We start from the raw sequence: 18054 nt of genomic DNA on the forward strand, positions 1-18054 counted from the left end.
GACAAAATCTACTGATGTAACTATTTATTCATCTGGTCCTGAACGACCCAGAAAATTTAACAAAAATGTGGAGGAAGGTGTTAAACAGAAACACAGATGCACATCTTCCTCTGTCTGACCGAGTTTCCTCTGCTGAACAACCTGACGAGCTGCGAGCACAAGGACAGGTTTTCGTTTTGGAAGGAGACTGCACCAACGTCTCCTCACCTTCACAAAACACACACAAAACATACCTGAACCTGATCAATAATCAATGTCCTCGAAGCAATAACCCTCAGAATAAAAAAAAAAAAAAAGCCATGTGTCTATTTCTTCTTTTTCTTGCTCTTCTTCCCTCCCTCTCCCTGCTGAGAGCTGGTGTCTCCTCCTCCACTCTTCTGGGTCCGAGTCTTTAGTTTAGGGATCATCTCCGCCACGTAAAACATCACATCTTTACCTGAGGGGAAAAAGATTTGTCTTTAGTTCAAATCCAAAATATGAGACCGCTCAGTATCTGGGTTTAGGGTCTGGATGGATGGTTTGATGCAACTGTCACTTTACACATCTCTGTCTCCATTAAAAAAAAAACAAAAAAAAACCCTCAAAACTTTTATCATTGATTTCTGCCTCTGCTCTGAATTCACTGCTGACTCAGGAGTCACATGCTCCAGTTAAAGGCTCATCTGTGTCGGATAATAATTTCAGGTCAGAGTCGTCTGAATCGTGTAAGTACCTGTGTCAGGTTTTGTATCTACAGATGTTCTGTCTCAGATTTAATCAACATTCAGGTAAACTGAAGCAGGACTAAAAAAAAAACTGGACTGCATTTGGTCTTTGAGGATCATGACGGGTCAGAATAAACCCTGTTAAACTATTAAACTCAAATGGGACAAATATGATCAGAATATTAATATCACATGAACTCGATGATACGGCAGCATTTTATCTTTTGTTTGAGCCAGACACACACACACACACACACACACACACACACACACACACACACACACACACACACACACACAGCAGAGTGTGTGTAAGACTTACGGGAGCTGAATTTCTCCACACACAGGTTGCCATCTTCCTGTTTCAGCTGAACTCTGACGCGACCTCTGAACTGGACGTCCCTGTTCCACTCCCTCGGATGCATTTTGTTCTGCAACACACACAGTGTAGAATGTCACCATCTGATGTGTGTGTCAGCCCTGACGCAGTGTGCGTGTGGCCTGTCGCCATCTTCACGGAGCGCGGCTCCAGCCATTAGGTTTACCTCCACGTAGACGTTCATCCCAGCGGCCGTCAGGACGTCTCTGATCTCAGCGCAGGACGGATTCTCCACAGCCTGCAGACACACAGCATCAGCTGCTTTTACCCACAGCGTTCACCTCGTCACTGGTTTCACTTAGATAATCAGAGCTAATCCATCAGTCTACGTCAGGCTGTCTGAAAACAGTGGACAGTGTAAAGACCCACCTTCTCTGTGGGGATCCTGCGTCCTTCAGCCAGCGTCTTCTTACTGTTGATGTAGACTGGATAGAGGCAGATGAACCTGGAACATGTGACGAACACAGACTGACTCACGTTAGCGTGAAAAAAGGCACCGATGTGCTCGTAAATAAAGTTTCGGGATAACCTGGAACACGTAACACGAAGCTCAACAGAAAATTGTGAAATGTGAACGTTATAATTTCCCAAAGCCCAAGATGATGTTTTCAAAGTGGTCGTTTCATTTGACGCAAAAAACATTCAGTTTATAATCAGATCAAAGAAAAGTCAAAGAAAAAACGAAAATCATCACAAGAAGCTTTAACCATCAAATTTCGGGAATTTTAGCTTGAAAATGACTAAAACCAGTCATCAGTTAAAGTTACCACATCGGATGTTTTGGGCTTAAACTGGTTTCTTTTCTTGATCAATCAAATGGTCGCCACAGTTTCCTAAAGACCAACCTGACATCGTCAGACTGTTGCTCTGTTCAAATAACCATCGCACCTCCACAGATCGTCTGCTTATTATCAGGGAGGAAGGAAAACAGCTAATTCCCACAACTGAAAATGTTGAACTTTGGGGAAGTTTCGAATTTCTGTTTGTTAAACAACTAAACCTGTGGGTCACAGGATAAATCTGAGGGGAAGAAAAAAAATAAAACAAAACAAAATGTTCTGCTGCTGAGATTTGAATTCTGTTTTTGTGAAAAACCCGACAGTTTGACTTCGGTCACTGTGAAGTTTAGGGAGCAATATTTCTAAGTCACTGACTTCAGGGACTCTCTGTGACACACTGAGGATCTTAAGCTCCTGCAGAGTTGGTTGGACAAAACAACCAGTCTGACGGTGTAACCCTGGGCTACGGGACACTGTAAAAGGCCAAACGATTAATCGAACCATCGGGGAAATGATGGTGCTGCAGCTCTGACCGGCTGGCTCACCGTTACCGTGTGTTTGTAAAGCCCTTCCACACTTTCAGGTCCTGACCTGTGATTCACTGCAGCAGGAACACACTTTGGGATCCACCGGTTAGGATCACTGTACCGAATGAACGGCTCGATGAATAATGACCAAAACCGCGACAACTTAACGACTGAAAAGTCAAAAATTTCCCAAAAGTTCCCAAAATCTCATCTGACATAGAACAGACTGCCCTCCTAATGTGTTCTGCCGTAAATACGAGATACCGCAGCGGGGGTTGTGAAATCTGCGGCTGAAACGACTTTTACACGTCATGCTAAAGGGCTGCTCCGAGCTGACAGAGGTCCAGGCCAAACTTCATGTAAAACTACGCCATTTTAACTTCGGCCACGGTTTCTGCTAAAGATGTAATAAAACACGACTTTACATCGAATACATTAGAAAAGTAACTGCCGTGGTATCGTTAGAAACGTGATTCATTACGATATACATTTAACTCGGATTCCACGACAGTTAGCTTCTGTTAGCTTCTCTCCCAGTCCTCCATTTCACTGCTGTACTGAATCATTTTGGGTGTACTGAACCGTATGGACCAAACACGTAGTTTTTGGTGGATTAAAGGGTTTAAATTCGAACTAAACGTTTGCCGAATTGAAGGATGGATCTTCAGAGGCAACACGTTTACCGCGTTGATGATTAATAACCAAGCTGCCTTTGCAGATACCCAAGTTGTCCTAAAATTGAAAAAGCTTCTATAGGACTTTTACGTTCAGTGAGCGAAGCGCTGTTAGCTTTAGCTTAGCTTGGCTAACAGGCTAGCTTTCACAAGAACTCACCTCTCTTTATCAGCGGGGTTCTGTGTCAGATGGGCCATGGTTCTGTCCGGATCTGGACTGGATACAGCGACGGTTTGATCTCTGCCGTAAAATCATAGACTGTATGCAAAGATCTTTATATTCTTCCTGTTACATACGGTCTGTGCGTTAAACACGCAGCCATATGGCCGCTTTACTACCACACTCACTGACTGTTGACAAACTGCCGGTGCGCTTCATTTATTGCACCGAGTGCGCCGGTCAGTACATCAACGAAAAGGCAATGCACCGCCGAGCCGGTGCTGGGCAGCCATAGCCAAACTCTGCACCGCACACAGTTTACAGTGCTAACAACTGTAGATCAGATTTACAGCACAAAATTATTTGCAATTAATTTTTGAAACTGCAAACTGAATGTTTTGATTCTAGAGTTGTATGTCAGTATTAACGACTAAATGTACGTAAACTATCAAAAGTAAAATGATTCATGTTACAGAAAAATGGTCTCTGACAGCATTTTACTCTCTTATATATTATTATATAATATTGTTATGGATTAATATTACTAGTGCATTGTGTGCATCTATGTTGCACTTCATTGCTGTGGTTGTTTGTGGTTGCACAAATTCACACTACTTTGTAAACTGTTGGGTATAGTAATCTACAGCAACGCATCATATTCTAACAGAACATATTTGTATCTTCACTGTCCCGAGAAAACCAGAGTTGACTTTTCAAAATAAGCCCTGTTTTCAGCTTGATGATGTGTTTTCCAGAAAAGTTTTTTTTAATGTTTTACTTAGAACAAGGATTAAGAAAATTCTTGTAACTGCTGCTTTAAACTATCTTGCAGTTCATGGTCTGTCCACACAGCAGCGCTGGTGTGCTGACTCTGCGCGCTGCTGAAATGCCCGGATGTTATTGTAGCTAGCTCTTTTAGCAAATCAGCTAGCCGCTGCGACGCCGCTGATTCCTGCAGCTACGGTCTGCCGCATCGGGGACTTTCGACCCTTTTGACTTCCCGGCCTATATAAACTGATTTTTAACGTCGGTAATTGAACATCGGGAGTTTATCATGATAGAAGTTGATTGAAGGGCTCGTTAATTTTAGGTCTTATCGTCGATTTTCCAACCGGTTTGGCGGGACTAGATCGGGTTAACAATACGACGAGCTACAGGCTAAAGCAGCTAGCGCTGAAACACAGGCCAGTTTGTTTTTTCAGGTAGCTAACACAGCTAGCTTAGCAAGCTACCGCGGCTGTCATGGAAGACAAATCTTTTACTAAGGAATTAGACCAGTGGATCGAACAGCTAAACGAGTGTAAGCAGCTAACGGAAAACCAAGTCAGGACACTCTGTGAGAAGGTAAGTGAGCTACATCAGCCCGGGTTTTATCCTGACTCAGTCGGCCTCGCTTTCAATGTGGCCTACACTGCGAAAGCGGCTCCGACTAATTTCTGCAATGAGGTAACGGCAGCGGTGGCTATTTTCGCTCCGTTTTCGACCAGTCATCTTGAGGTTGTCAATGTTTCACGGCACCGTAGCTAAAGTTAAATCGTTTTTCAAATCCTATATTTTCGCTAAGCGCACCATCTGACCCTTTAAAATGATGAGATTGTGGTGGGTGTCCAGCAACCGTCGTCTGAGGGCAGACAGGCCGAAAATTCGCATTTTTCACATCATTACCATCAAATAGACGGATCCCATTTTACTGCCCGTTTAGTAACATGACTACATTTTGTAGACAAACAAGGGCTAAACTAACGTTTGGTTCTGGAGTCTTATATCCTTTTTCACATTTCAAAAGTACATTTATGTGAATACGTGTATGTGTTCAGATTTGCACCGCGCCCTGTCTTTATCGATCAGCCGCTTTATTGCATAAACCTGTCAAGCCTCTGTTTTCAGGCGTCTCCTCGGGTTTGTTGTACCATTCAACAACTCGTTTGGTAGCTTTTCTGCATCGTCGGCCTTTAATGTTATCACAACACGCTTTCTAGCAATAGGTTTAAATCTCACTCCTGAGGAGCTGCAGGCTGTTTTCTGCACTGCATTTGCAGAGGGATCATTTTGGTTCTGTGTGAGTTAAATGAATGAAAGGAAAGACTCAGAGTCTTGTTTTAATCTGTAAATCACTGTATCATCTGAGTTATTTTTGGGGTCAACAATCAGATGTTGGTGGAAGGCGGAAATATCAGTTTGCTTAGTAATAATGATCAGGCGAGGTAAGGAAGGATGTGTTGAAACACCAGATGGTTGGTTGCAGCTCATGTGAGGTTTATGGAATAATAATTGGCTTTGTTGATAACTGGTTGCTAGTTTGAGTCATTGATTCAGACACGAGTAGTGAACAATGCTGGATCTTTGCAGGTTTCAGCCTGTCAGAGAAGATTTGTTTCTTTGATAGAAATCATTGTAGATTGCATTTCCAGGGTAAATAAAACAGGACATTTGACAATTATTTAATATTTTGTAGATCAATTATTTCATTGAAAAAAAGGCAGATTATCCAGTAATGAAAAAAAAATTATCTGCAACCCTACATTTAAAGAACAGTTATTTTCACAGTGTAAATCCTTATTCAGTGAAGCCCAGAGTTATGACTTAAACTCATTCAAAGATAAACTGACCTCTCATGCTCTGTCAGACAGCATATTTTTAATCATCTTTTCATTTGGATGAAGAGAAATCACAAGTTTTGTTTGTATTGAACATCTGCAGCACGCCACAGCTACATCTGAGAACTCGTGGAGGTGTGTGGGGCAGAAATCTGCAAATATTTGTTATCGTTTCACTTTTTGTCAGAAAGATGGGCAGAAGCGGTCGATTATCAAAATAGCTGCAGATTATTCCTTTATCCAGCAGCTAATTGATCTCATGATGGTGTTGGATGTTAGTTCAGCAGCAGTAACAGTGGCAGGAGCACTGACAGAAACTCAGTTGGCTTTGAAACGGTTTCTCCGTTAGTCAAAAAATTTGAGGATTTTCTGTTTTCATGCAATTGTAAATAGATTATCTGTGGGTTATGGACCGTTAAACATTTTTGCTTTTTTTTTCAGACTTTTTATACTAAACAGGAGGTTAAAATTTAATGTGTGGTAAAAATAATTCAACCCAACAGTGAAACGCGTTAGAACAGAAGCTGACCTGGAAGTTGGGTGGGTGGATAAATTGTCAGTTGGTTTTTTGGGGGGAACATTTTATTTATTATTTTTTGTTACGTTACTGATGTTTTTAATGATTGTTAAAACATCTTCTCTGAGACTGAAACTTATGGGAGATTGAAAACATCAGAAAGTCTGAGTCTTTGTCTTCTTCAGTGGGTAACAGTAAATTAAGATACAACCATCCTGCCTTTAACTGGTAATAACATTTTCCATTTTAATCAGCTAAGCCTGCAGCTAACATTTATTTTCATTCTTGATTTAATCAGATGATTATTTTTCTGATTGTTGTTAATGAAATCCAAAGGTCCAACATTTATATGTAGTCAGTTGTGTCTCATTTGAGAAGCTTTGAAAAATGACTAAAAGCACTAACCAGTTATTAAGTGTTGATTATTATTCTGTTTATCAACATATTGATTAATTGTTTCAGTTGTAGAATCAACTGAGCTTTATTTTTTTCTGCTTGCATCACAACAAGAGTGAAACACCTGTTCAATCATTAGAAATACATTAACCACAGATTATTGTTTTTTTTTTTTCCTGTTGTCGTCAGGGAATCTACTACAGTTCATTTCAAACGCTACGGTGTCCTGTGAGGTCACTCAGACTCGAAACCTCAAAATAACCTCCTGTTCTGTCATGGAGGCTAAACGTGGGCGCGTATGACATGAGTTACTGTTTGTGAGTCGGTGAAGAGTTTTATTTAACCATATGTCTGCTCACGTAATCACTTCAGTGTCTGAGATGTGTTTGACAGAAAAAGGTCAGTCATGAAATAAAGAATCTGCATGTTTGTCTTCCCTACAGGCCAAGGAGATTCTGACCAAGGAGTCCAACGTTCAGGAGGTGAGATTTCCCACAGTGCTGGAGTCTGTTCTCAGCAGCACCACAGAAAAATCAGGCAGTTACTGACTGATGTTCAGCACAACATGCCGGCCTTCAGGGTGAACAGACTGCCCCGTTACAGAGCTGGAAAACCATTATTAAAGGAATTAAACAATTAAAAGTATGACAAGGATGTCGACCTTTTTAAGTAAAGTATTCATCAGATAATTAGATAAAATAATTTTTGTAATTTGACTGTGAAAATCTTAGTTGTTAAATTACAGAAATGAAAAAACACAAAAACACAGCAACAACCAACAGAGGCTCAGATGGTGAAACCTCCAGCAGCTGGAAAGTTTCCAGACTTCATCACAAAGGGAAGTAGAATAGAAATGTTGAAAGTGTTTTTCTGCAGGAAGTCACATCGGCCTCCTGTACAGCACAGATCAGTTCATGTAGGTGAAGGAGGGGGTTGTTCCTCAGTGAGATTTACACCTTCTGATGAAAAGATTGACGCTTCACTTGAATCCAAACAGTATTTCTACACTGAAGCAGTGAACAAGGTTCTTGTTTGATTAAAGTTTCTTCTATTTATAATAGATGTTTGTATCTGTATTTTAGCAAACAACAAATATCAGATCTGATTTTCAGTGTTGGTCCCTCCAGCGTTTTTGGAGCAGAATGTGCCCGAGCGTCCACAGGCTGAACAACATCACACCTTGTTTACTCTGGAAACTGTTTGTCTGCTGAGCTGCAGGCGCACACGCACGTTTCTTTTTAAATGTCACGGAGTCGTTATAGAAACCAGAAAGCCTCAGCCAAAATAAAAGCCTTAATAATTTGTCCTTTACCTAACATTGAACAGGATGTAATATTTCAAGTCACGCGTGTTTTAGGTGCTTCCCAGATTTAATTAGAGGTTTCTGTTCCATTGATTTTAGTTTCCATTACACTGGTGATGTTGAAGCACTTCACCACTAACGAGGAAATGAAAAATCATTTTCGGGAATTACAGTGTGTGTATAGCAGAAGTTGGTTAGTGGAACTCGCATCAGAGATGGATTGACTTGGTAATTAATCGGTGTTACCTGTCCTCTCAGGTGCGATGCCCGGTGACGGTGTGCGGCGACGTCCACGGTCAGTTCCATGACCTGATGGAGCTGTTTAAGATCGGAGGCAAGTCTCCCGACACCAACTACCTGTTCATGGGAGACTACGTCGACAGAGGCTACTACTCCGTGGAGACGGTCACGCTGCTCGTCACGTTAAAGGTAAACGCCATCGCTGTGCAACGCAGAAGCTACCAGACGATACATGGGATGTTCGATCATCAGACATTCAGCAAATACCAAGTCAGCGTCTTAGCAAACGGCATCTGTCACTTATCTGGGTCTAGGTCATGTAACTAATTTTACTAGTCAGAATTATTACATACACCTGAGAGGCACTGACAGAAGTGTGATATAAATTTGTGTACTTAATATGTCATTGTTGGTCTTATTCTCAGTCCCAGTTTTCCATCATACTTATTACTGTGTGTGACCGTGATAACAGTTCTAAATGGTGTTGTGTGTGGTTGTGGTTAGGGTTGTCGTATCCTGCAGAGACCCTGAATTTAGAGTTTCATGTTTCAACTTCAGGATCTGTAAAACACAAACAATGCAAACTGTCACACAACATTTGTCCAAGCAGCTGTGGACTCACGAGTGAAACAAGAAACCTCAGAGACAGTAAAAGTAACGGTGCGTTCAGGCTCCTTAACCCTTTAGGTCTACGAGTTTACCAGTACATACCAGTTTACCAGTATTTACCAGTGATGAAGGGGTGTGCCGCAAAACCTGACCAGCACAGTTCTGGTTTAAGCTGGTTTGACGTGGAATGAGAATCTCTGAAGATCTGGTTTTATTTTTAACTTTCAGATCAGACACTGACAAAACTGTGATATAAATATAAACAGAACTGTTTACCATGATCCAACCAACTCACTGTGAGATGTAAAACACTAAAGTAAAGAGACGCGTGTGGAACACCTGACTAAAAACACAGCTGGAACAGCTTCTGTGTAGACGAGCGAGTGAACCCATGAGAACAAACTGAGTCTAAAGAAGAGCAGACGTTAGATGATCCTGCTCCACAGTTCAGCTGAACCACTCTCCAACCTCTGTGTCAAACAGAGTTTACAGGAGACGTGATGCATCCAGAACTGAGCTGTGCCTCAGTTTATATGAATGGAAACAAAAAAACCTGATCGATCAGCTTCTGATCGTTTGATTGTCAGTCCGCTCTCTGAGGCTACGAGCCTGTGGACATGTTGTGTGTCGTCACAAACCTGATAAGCAGGAGACTGAACCTGTTGCTCCACTTTCCTTAATGCATCTAAAAATAATCATCAGTTCCTCTGAATTTGGTTTAGTCAGACGAAAGTGAACAAACGCGTTGGATCCTGAACTCGTGGTTTGAAATGTTCTTTCCTCTGAGCAGACACACACTCCTGTGATCTGGACTTGAGTCTTTTTATTGTGCAGGCATAAAGTTGTTTATAAAATCAGGACAGTGTTGTGTGAGCAGACATCAGCTGACGGCTGAAGGCACCGCCGCCTGGCTTTCTCCCGCACGCCGTGGGTCGCTGCAGTTCTCGATGCTTTGCACACATTTCACTGAGGCTTGATGGTCAGAGCCGTGTCACTCTCTCAGATCAGTGGTGATCAGATTGAAGCTGATCCGTTTCTTAAACTGGGTTTGACCTGTTGAATGAAACAATAAATCATCATGAGAAAATAACTCCGATTCATGGGTAATGGAATAATTATGAACAGATTCATACCAGGGATAAAGACATTCATCCGACTGTCCCACGAAGAAAAGGAGCGAAGAAGCGAGTTAATCAGTCGATTGTTTCAGGTCTAAATGAAAATCATTAGTTGCAACTTTCTGATTTTTTGTTTTTATGGTTCCGTCGTTCAGGTTCGTTTCCAGGAGCGAATCACCATCCTGCGAGGGAACCACGAGTCGCGGCAGATCACACAGGTCTACGGCTTCTACGACGAGTGTCTGAGGAAGTACGGCAACGCCAACGTCTGGAAGTACTTCACAGACCTGTTTGACTACCTGCCGCTCACCGCGCTGGTCGATGGACAGGTAGGAGGGTTAGCTGGGGGCGCCGTCTTTGTCCGTCATGACGTAACAGGTTTTCTCATCCTGTTGAACTGTGATGCACTTCCTGTGATACAGGATGTTGTAATGGTGTAAGGCAGAGGTGTCCAAACTGTCCCACAAAGGGCCTGTGTGGCTGCAGGTTTCTGTTCCAACCAATGAAGAGCACACAGTTTGACCAATCAGCTGTCTGAAGACTGAGATCAGCTGATTGAATGAGTCCAGGCTGGTGTGCTGCTGCTGCTTGGTTGGAACAAAACCCTGCAGCCACATGGTCCTCTGTGGGACGGTTTGGACACATCTGGTGTAAGGTCACTGCTGCTGAGACGGAGACGAGTTTCTTAGTGTTAATGGTTTAACACTAAGAAAATGGCTGTTGCACATACTGAAAATTGGATAAAGTAAAGAAAGATCATTTATCTTCACTGTTTTTTTTAAATGTAACTCAGATAAACTGTGTTTCATCACACTTCTCATGTCTCATGTCTTTGTTTCAGATCTTCTGTCTCCACGGAGGTTTGTCTCCTTCCATAGACACTCTGGATCACATACGAGCTCTGGACCGCCTGCAAGAAGTCCCACATGAGGTAAAACACGTGTAAACCAGAGGATAAACCCAGTGTTCTACCTGTTGCTGTGTTTTTCCTCTTGTCGACACATCCCCTGTGCTGTTTCAAACCAAAAACACGTTGGTCCATCACTTTGTGATTCCTCAGTGTGTGTGTGTGTGTGTGTGTGCGTGTGTGTGCGCGCGCGTGCGTGTGCGCGTGCGTGTGCGCGTGCGTGCGTGCGTGTGCGTGTTGACAGTGGTGAGGAACATGTCACACAGTGTAACCGTTGATCACTGATGTGTTTGTGTAGTTACTGGAAACAGTGCAGCTCTGTGGCTCAGAGGGATCAGATGTATCAGGCTGTGTTACACACTGTACTCAGTTGCAGTTCAGTGTTGGTTTCAGGATAAATGTGGGTTTTGTTGAAGAATAGAAAATATAAAATATCAGCACACTTCTTCTTTAATCTTAGACTGGGCCTTGGCTCCAGGTTAACTCTGATATTGTTTTTTTAAGCTTGAATTATTGTCCTGAAACAGCACTGCAGTCAGTTTGTGAAGGGTAAAGTATTGATAAAACATACAGAATTATGTGCTTTATATAATGAAAGAAGAGATGTCCAGCACGGTGAAGTGGTAGTGACCCTCCCTCTCTTTCTCTCAGGGCCCGATGTGCGACCTGCTGTGGTCGGACCCTGATGATCGTGGTGGGTGGGGTATCTCTCCTCGAGGTGCCGGCTACACCTTCGGACAGGATATCTCTGAAACCTTCAACCACGCCAACGGCCTCACCCTGGTGTCCCGTGCCCATCAGCTGGTCATGGAGGTAAGATGGCCGCTCACAGACCCACAGAGACTCTGTAGATTTGTTTTATTTATGATTCACGCCCAGGGTCCTGTGGAAAACCTACCTCAATGATCTGAAGGAGGGCTGAGCTCGCTCAGGTCCAACCCACACAGACCAGATGGCAGGCCATGATCTTTGAATGAATGCATTCAGTTAACAAGCAGCTGTGGAGGGAAAGAGCAACAATATCTGGATCGAAGGATGAGGAGGTTGTCTTCAGAGCAGAGTCATAGAAACTAACATAATGTTTACATACTTCAAAGATAAATTTCTACAAATAAATGAAAGTCCTGTTTCCACCTGATGCACCTACAGGGAAACTCTGTGTGTCTGAGTGATGGATAGACAGAAGCCTCTGTTCTAACCTGTTTAATATCTGTGAGGAACGGTCTGAATTTACTGCTTTCACCTCACAGATGAAAAGAGTTTGACCAGAGGTCCCACATTGGTTACTGGTGTGGAACCCACAGCCGTGCACACAGTGAAACACCTGACACCGATTACACTGACGACCTATCACTAAACTCCACACCTGTGAAGCTTTAGTGTTTTTGAGCAGAGGTCTTCAACCTGTTCCACACAGGCCTGTGTGGCTGAAGGTGTTTGACCAATCAGCTGTCTGAAGACTGAGATCAGCTGATTAAATGAGTCGAGTCTGGTGTGCCGCTGCTGCTGCTGTTTGGTTGGACCCTGCAGCCACACAGGCCTTTGAGGAACAGGTTGGACACGTCTGTTTTTGAGTATATTTTTGTTAGTTTGGCTCACGTGCTCAGAAACAAGTGGACTGAAAGATCCTAAACAAATTCACTGTCTCCATGGCAACATAATATAAGGGTGCAGTGCTCCTCCATCCCTGTGTCAGTACCAGATTCACTCCCACTGTGGTTCAGTGTGAGAGTCTCCGTACCTGACATGGAGCTCACTCACTTCCTGTTCAGACCTGATTCAAACTAATGTGACTGCACCTGAAACTGAAGAGAAGTTTGAATCTGTTCACACTCTTAGAAAAGTTTCAGCTGACAAGTAGTTAATGAATTTTGTGATTCATTAATTAGTTGTAGTTAATGACCTCAGAGAAATGAAGTCACATCTTCCGATTTCTTATATTATCTGACCACACACTGGTTTTAGACCCGGTGTCACACAGTGATGATGTATGTGCTAAAAGCTTTTTCTCTTAAGAAGCTGTTGTTGAAAGTTGCTGACTCATCAGGTCTGTGACCTGACCTTTGTCAGGTGACCCTGGCTGTGGTCAGGTGGAGCTTGGAATAAAACTCTGTGTGTTTTCTTACCATCAGGGCTACAACTGGGGCCATGACAAGAACGTGGTGACCATCTTTAGTGCTCCAAACTACTGCTACCGCTGTGGAAACCAGGCAGCCATCATGGAACTGGACGACACTCTGAAATACTCTTTGTAAGTATAAAAGCACTGAAGACGTAGGACTTCATGTTAATGTAAGGGTCAGGTAGGGCTGTAACTGATGCTCTTTCACAGCCACGTTAGCTGCGTTTAATCCCGGAGGATGTGTAGCCTGTGCTCCTGCTGCAGTTCACCTCAGTTTACAGTAGGTGAAGCCACAGTAACAGTGTAAACCATGTCAGTGGTGCAGATCGTCTGTTGTTCTTGTTTAATTTTTACTGCATTTTGCTGGAAAAAATAGAAATAAAAATAGAATGAAATAAAAAAAAACAGGTGCTAATCTTTTGACTGTCCTTTTAAGCTACAGCCCTGAAAAGGCTTCACCCAGCATCCTGTTTCAGACGCCTTCTGATTGTAACCTCGTCAATAACAAACGCTTTCTGCCTCCTCAGCCTTCAGTTTGACCCCGCCCCCCGCCGCGGTGAGCCCCATGTGACCAGACGCACTCCTGACTACTTCCTGTGAACGTCCAAAGCCATCCCTCAGTCATCCATGAAGCTCCACCCCCTCCCCTCACCCCCTTCATTTTGGATGGAAAGAAGACATTAATAATAATAATGATGATGATGATGCTGTACCAGGGAGAATAGAAACAAACGATTGGCTGATGAATCCAAGATTTTAACAAAGAGAAACTTAAAGAGCGGCCCCCTCTACAGTCGTGTTTTCAATATGCTGTCATTAATGCTGTGCTTCTGGGGAAAAACAACACGTACAACTATGATGATTTTTTTTTTTTGTTTATTACATGTTTGAAAATGAGATAATAAAACTACCAACGTGGACCAAATGTGCCATATTCTGATCCTTTTACAACATGTACAACGCGCAAGGTTTTTTCTTTTTGTTTTTCTGGGTTTTTTTTTTTTTGTTTTTGTTTTTTTTTGTAGACCAGCACTATAACCCTACCTACCTGACATCACCACCACTCATCACATCTCATGGCATACAGTATGTGCTTTTTTCTGTTGCAAGATAATTTTAAAAAAGGAGAAAAAAAAAAGGAAAAAAAGTTTGCTTCAAGTAGTACAGCTGTCAGTTTTAGCTGTCCAGGCTGCAGCCGGTGGTCATCTCAGCAAGTATATTACTGTAATTTGAATAAAGACAACAGACGTATGAAATAAAATGTCCTATTGACAAACTACTGGGCTGCGTCAGTGTCATTTCTTTAGCTTTCTAGAAACTTCAAAATCCAACTCTGACATTAAACAGGAGTTTAAGTATAAATTAGCAGAAAATGGTAAAGTACCTCAGACTTAAGTAAATACAGTATCTGAGTAAATGTACTGCATTACTTTCCACCACAGGCTGATACAGATTAATAGAAATTAAATTTGAGGAAAGTATGATTAGGACTGGTGATATATGATTGTGATGAAGTGGATGAGGTTTTTTAAAAATACTTTTTTTTAAATTAAAATGTGTAGTTTTAAGGGGACACAAATACATGGACTAAATAAATTATGAAAAAAAAAAAACTTTTTTTTTTAAATTGAAAAATAGTGCTGGTGCTGAACTGGCTTCAGTCTCGTACTTTACCCCAAATATCGCGGGAGTTTCCGGACCGCGCACAACCACCCGTCTCCACGTTAGCCTCTGAGAAGGTAAACTTCCCGACGGCTCATCGTCAGCTGATAAACAGGTCGGTGTTTTGTGGTATAAATGAGTTTAGCTGCCGTTCACTGTGTCCGCTTCAGGTTTATCTGCGGGCTGAAATCAGTGCTCGGCTGTTGTTTTCTTCCGAGTCAGTCAGTTGTGTTTAGCCCATCGGCTAACTAGCATGAGAAGATCAAAATAACATTAGCTGCCGGTGAGGGGACAATAACCGGAAGCCCCCTGAGACAGTGTTCTGTTTAATAAAACACGTTTAAGTTAATATTATTTTATCATCTTTTGTCATAATTAAGTTCACGGTTTGTCTGATTGACATTAAGTTACTGGAGCTGATTTCTGTTTCTCCCTCCACATTGTTTGTTGTGTCCCTACATAGACGTGGGTCACCTGATGTTGGGGTTAGTTAAATCAGCTGACAGCCACAAGAAGACAAACTAAAGTCCAATTTCACAGTGTTGGGCTCATGGTGACAGCAGTTTGTTGTAAGACTGGTTTGATGCTGTACGTTACGGATCTTAAATCCTGCATGTCCGGGTTTAACCTCCGCAGACGCAGGGTGCTTTGTGCTGTAACCAGCTGTTTGGAAAACCAGATTAGTCCCAGTTCGGGTCTCATGTTTTATGGACATTCAGGTCACTGCTTAAGTTTTTCAGACAGATCAATCTCTGATCTTTGAAAAACCTAAAAAGTGAATGAGCAACGGTTACAGCAGTTTCTTCATCCCTGAAAATTCCTGTTTTCTGTCACATTTACACGTCACATTTTTCAGGATTTGTTGTTGTTTTTTGTTTTTCACCTCAGGCAGTTTAACACTGACAACAACAACTTGAGCTGCTGAAAGAACTCGTCACCCGGCTGGGTCTGAATCTATGAACAAGCTGGTTCCAGGGAACTGAAATGATCAATGAAATGTGATGATATTACACAAGAAGCACAAACCAGGGCCAGACTGAAACACATGTGCTGTAACTGTAAAGGAAATCTGTGTTCCCCTTCCACAGGCTGTCGACTTCCCACCAACCCCTGCACGTCAGACTGAGCTATGTCATGGGGATGAAGACGAGGAGGAGGAGGGTGGTGCAGTTAGTCGTCTGACCTCTGTCTGTCTGTATGGAGGATGTGGTTCTGCACTATCAGTCTGGATCAGCAGATGGGCTCAGCTCTCTGTTAGAGAGAACAGAGAAGCTGCTGGAGCCTTTCCCCTGTCGGACTCCTCCCGCCTTCGCACCCTGGTTCCCGACTACTACCGCTGACCGCCGGCTGCCCATCAGACCCGCCAAACCAGCGCCCGTCATCACCTCCTCAAGTGATGTACTCATCTCTGACAACAGGCCACACCCTCACACAACAGTGACTGAATCGCTTCCTAAAAACAAACTACAGAGACCTAAAGCTGAAAAATGTTATGATGCAGAGACGACAAGAAGTCCTCCAGAAAAAAACCCAAACCATCTCCTCCCAGCATCACTCTGTCAGAAACCAGAGAGACGCGTCACCAGACTGTTGCCTGAAACACAGCCACAGAAAGACAGAGATGGCTGCACACACTCTCCGATCAAACGCTCCTGGAGCGTCTTTACACCGAGAGGAGTCCTGCTGCAGAGCACCCAGCCGCTGTCCAAACACTTTGATCACATGGTGTCGGTCCATGGGCTTCACCTCCAGCAGAGGGCCAAATGGGTGATCAGTGAGCACAACTGTGGGGCGTCCCAGGACGTGGAACAGGTCAGCAGATCATTCATGAAACAGGACTCAGAGTCTATAGCCGGTCAGTCTGTAACAGCTGTGTGGCAGAGGGAGACAGGAGACGTGGGCAGAGACGTGGGGAGACACGTGGGGAGACAGAGTGAGGGTTATGACGTGTAACAAAGGTCCCCCGGCTGGAGAAGCTGTGATATGCTGCAGCAGCAGCAGCTTTTTTAAACCAGGTTTTACGTTGATAGTGTACTGTGAAGAGTCTGTAGTTGGTTAATATTCTAACTGAACTTATTTGAAATGACACATGAATTCACTCGGATCAGCTGTGTGACTCTCAGCAGTGTAGAAACAGGCTGTTTCTTCTGTCTTGTTGTGTAGCTCAGCTTTCATGTTGTCAGTGTCGCACACTGCTCTCCTCACACAGACACGTCCCAGTTTTTCACACATCACAGTTTTCTCCTGATGCCATCCTTCTTTCTTTTTTCTCGTTGGTCTCTTTCTTTTCCTTTTGTGTGACACTTTTGTCACACTTCAGATGGGCAGAGTTGTGCTGTAAACGCTGATATCACAGTTTGTGGTTAGTGTTTATGTCTCAGTCGCGTGTGACTGTGGATCTTTATCTGTCCTTCACTTTGTTTTCCACTGTGCTCAGCACCTCATCACATTTGTGATCCCTGCAGGTGTGGCGGACTCTGACCCGGTCTGCGCGGAGTCCCAGGCTGCCGACGTGTAACGCCAACATCCAGAGGGATCGGGCGGAGATCTGGGTGTTCTGCGATGTTCTGTACTCAGAGCAGGTGGGGCGTTTCCTGAAGGAGGAGCTGCAGCTGTCGGGGAGGATCAGCCTGTCGGTCCACAGACTGGGAAACATCTTCAGCATGTAGAGAAACTTCAGCTGGAAATAAACTGACATACCTGTGAACATGGCAGAGAAGGATCAGAAACCCGGATCAGGTGTTTACACAGCACATCATCCTGGTTTATGACAGAGAACTTCCGCTAGAATTTCCAGGGTTTCCACTGTGGTAAGGCCTTATCCAGGTTTCTGAACCAGGAGGAAGTGTTTGCATGAACAACACAACCACAGGGGTGTTTCATAAAGAAAGAACCTGTTAAACCAGGCTTATTTTCAGGAGAATGTGTTTTCATAATGCAAGAAAACAGGTAAATTAAATTTTATTTCCACTGAGTTGTTCAAAACTAGAGCTACAAGGTGCTTCACAGGGACACGGAACATACTATACCATAAAGTATAGCAGGGTGTGGTCAAAAGCGCTGATCTGTGGCACTGGCTCAGCAGAACTTCATTAATATTTTTTAAGGATTTGCTTGATGAACTGAACTACAGGGGAATTAAAACCACAGACAGATTTGTCCTTCTTTGCCAAAATCCAGTTTGTACTGCGTATTTATACATTTTATAAATAAAGGTTTTATATTTTTAATGGTGCATGTGATGTGCAGTTTGTTCTGGAAAAGCCGCAGCAGCAGTCACATGGTACGGGAGTCACCCTGCTTTTCACTGACAGAAAAAAAAACTGGTCCACCGTCACACACACACACACACACACACAC

The 18054-nt window shown here is 43.2% G+C and overlaps 3 protein-coding genes across 5 annotated transcripts; 2 read left to right on the forward strand and 1 right to left on the reverse strand.

Annotated features, from left to right (window-relative positions):
- Positions 1-9: 9 nt before the first annotated feature.
- On the reverse strand, positions 10-3427 carry srp19 (signal recognition particle 19). Its single transcript, XM_041041696.1, has 5 exons — positions 3224-3427; positions 1453-1528; positions 1250-1321; positions 1027-1135; positions 10-436 (listed from the first exon to the last, which is right to left on the reverse strand). Exons 1-5 carry the CDS (start codon positions 3259-3261, stop codon positions 306-308), a joined length of 426 nt encoding a protein of 141 aa, XP_040897630.1. The 5' UTR covers positions 3262-3427; the 3' UTR covers positions 10-305.
- A 712-nt stretch (positions 3428-4139) lies between these two features.
- On the forward strand, positions 4140-14198 carry LOC121184187 (serine/threonine-protein phosphatase 2A catalytic subunit beta isoform). The gene is made up of 8 exons (XM_041041684.1): positions 4140-4567; positions 7177-7215; positions 8295-8465; positions 10159-10332; positions 10845-10934; positions 11562-11723; positions 13043-13161; positions 13560-14198. The coding sequence occupies exons 1-8, from the start codon at positions 4466-4468 to the stop codon at positions 13630-13632; spliced, it is 930 nt and encodes a 309-aa protein (XP_040897618.1). The 5' UTR covers positions 4140-4465; the 3' UTR covers positions 13633-14198.
- Positions 14199-14723: 525 nt separating this feature from the next.
- zgc:101664 (uncharacterized protein LOC450064 homolog) lies at positions 14724-17924 on the forward strand. 3 transcript variants are annotated; one of them, XM_041041690.1, is made up of 4 exons: positions 14724-14809; positions 15583-15692; positions 15783-16506; positions 17160-17924. In XM_041041690.1, exons 3-4 carry the CDS (start codon positions 15892-15894, stop codon positions 17361-17363), a joined length of 819 nt encoding a protein of 272 aa, XP_040897624.1. In that variant the 5' UTR covers positions 14724-14809; positions 15583-15692; positions 15783-15891; the 3' UTR covers positions 17364-17924. The 3 variants fall into 3 exon arrangements, with proteins under 3 accessions (XP_040897624.1, XP_040897622.1, XP_040897623.1); XM_041041688.1 differs by having other exon boundaries at positions 15583-16506; XM_041041689.1 differs by lacking the exon at positions 15583-15692 and having other exon boundaries at positions 14731-14809.
- The last annotated feature ends 130 nt before the right edge of the window (positions 17925-18054 follow it).

This window comes from Toxotes jaculatrix, chromosome 7 (assembly GCF_017976425.1).
Source record: "Toxotes jaculatrix isolate fToxJac2 chromosome 7, fToxJac2.pri, whole genome shotgun sequence".
NCBI lineage: Eukaryota > Metazoa > Chordata > Actinopteri > Toxotidae > Toxotes > Toxotes jaculatrix.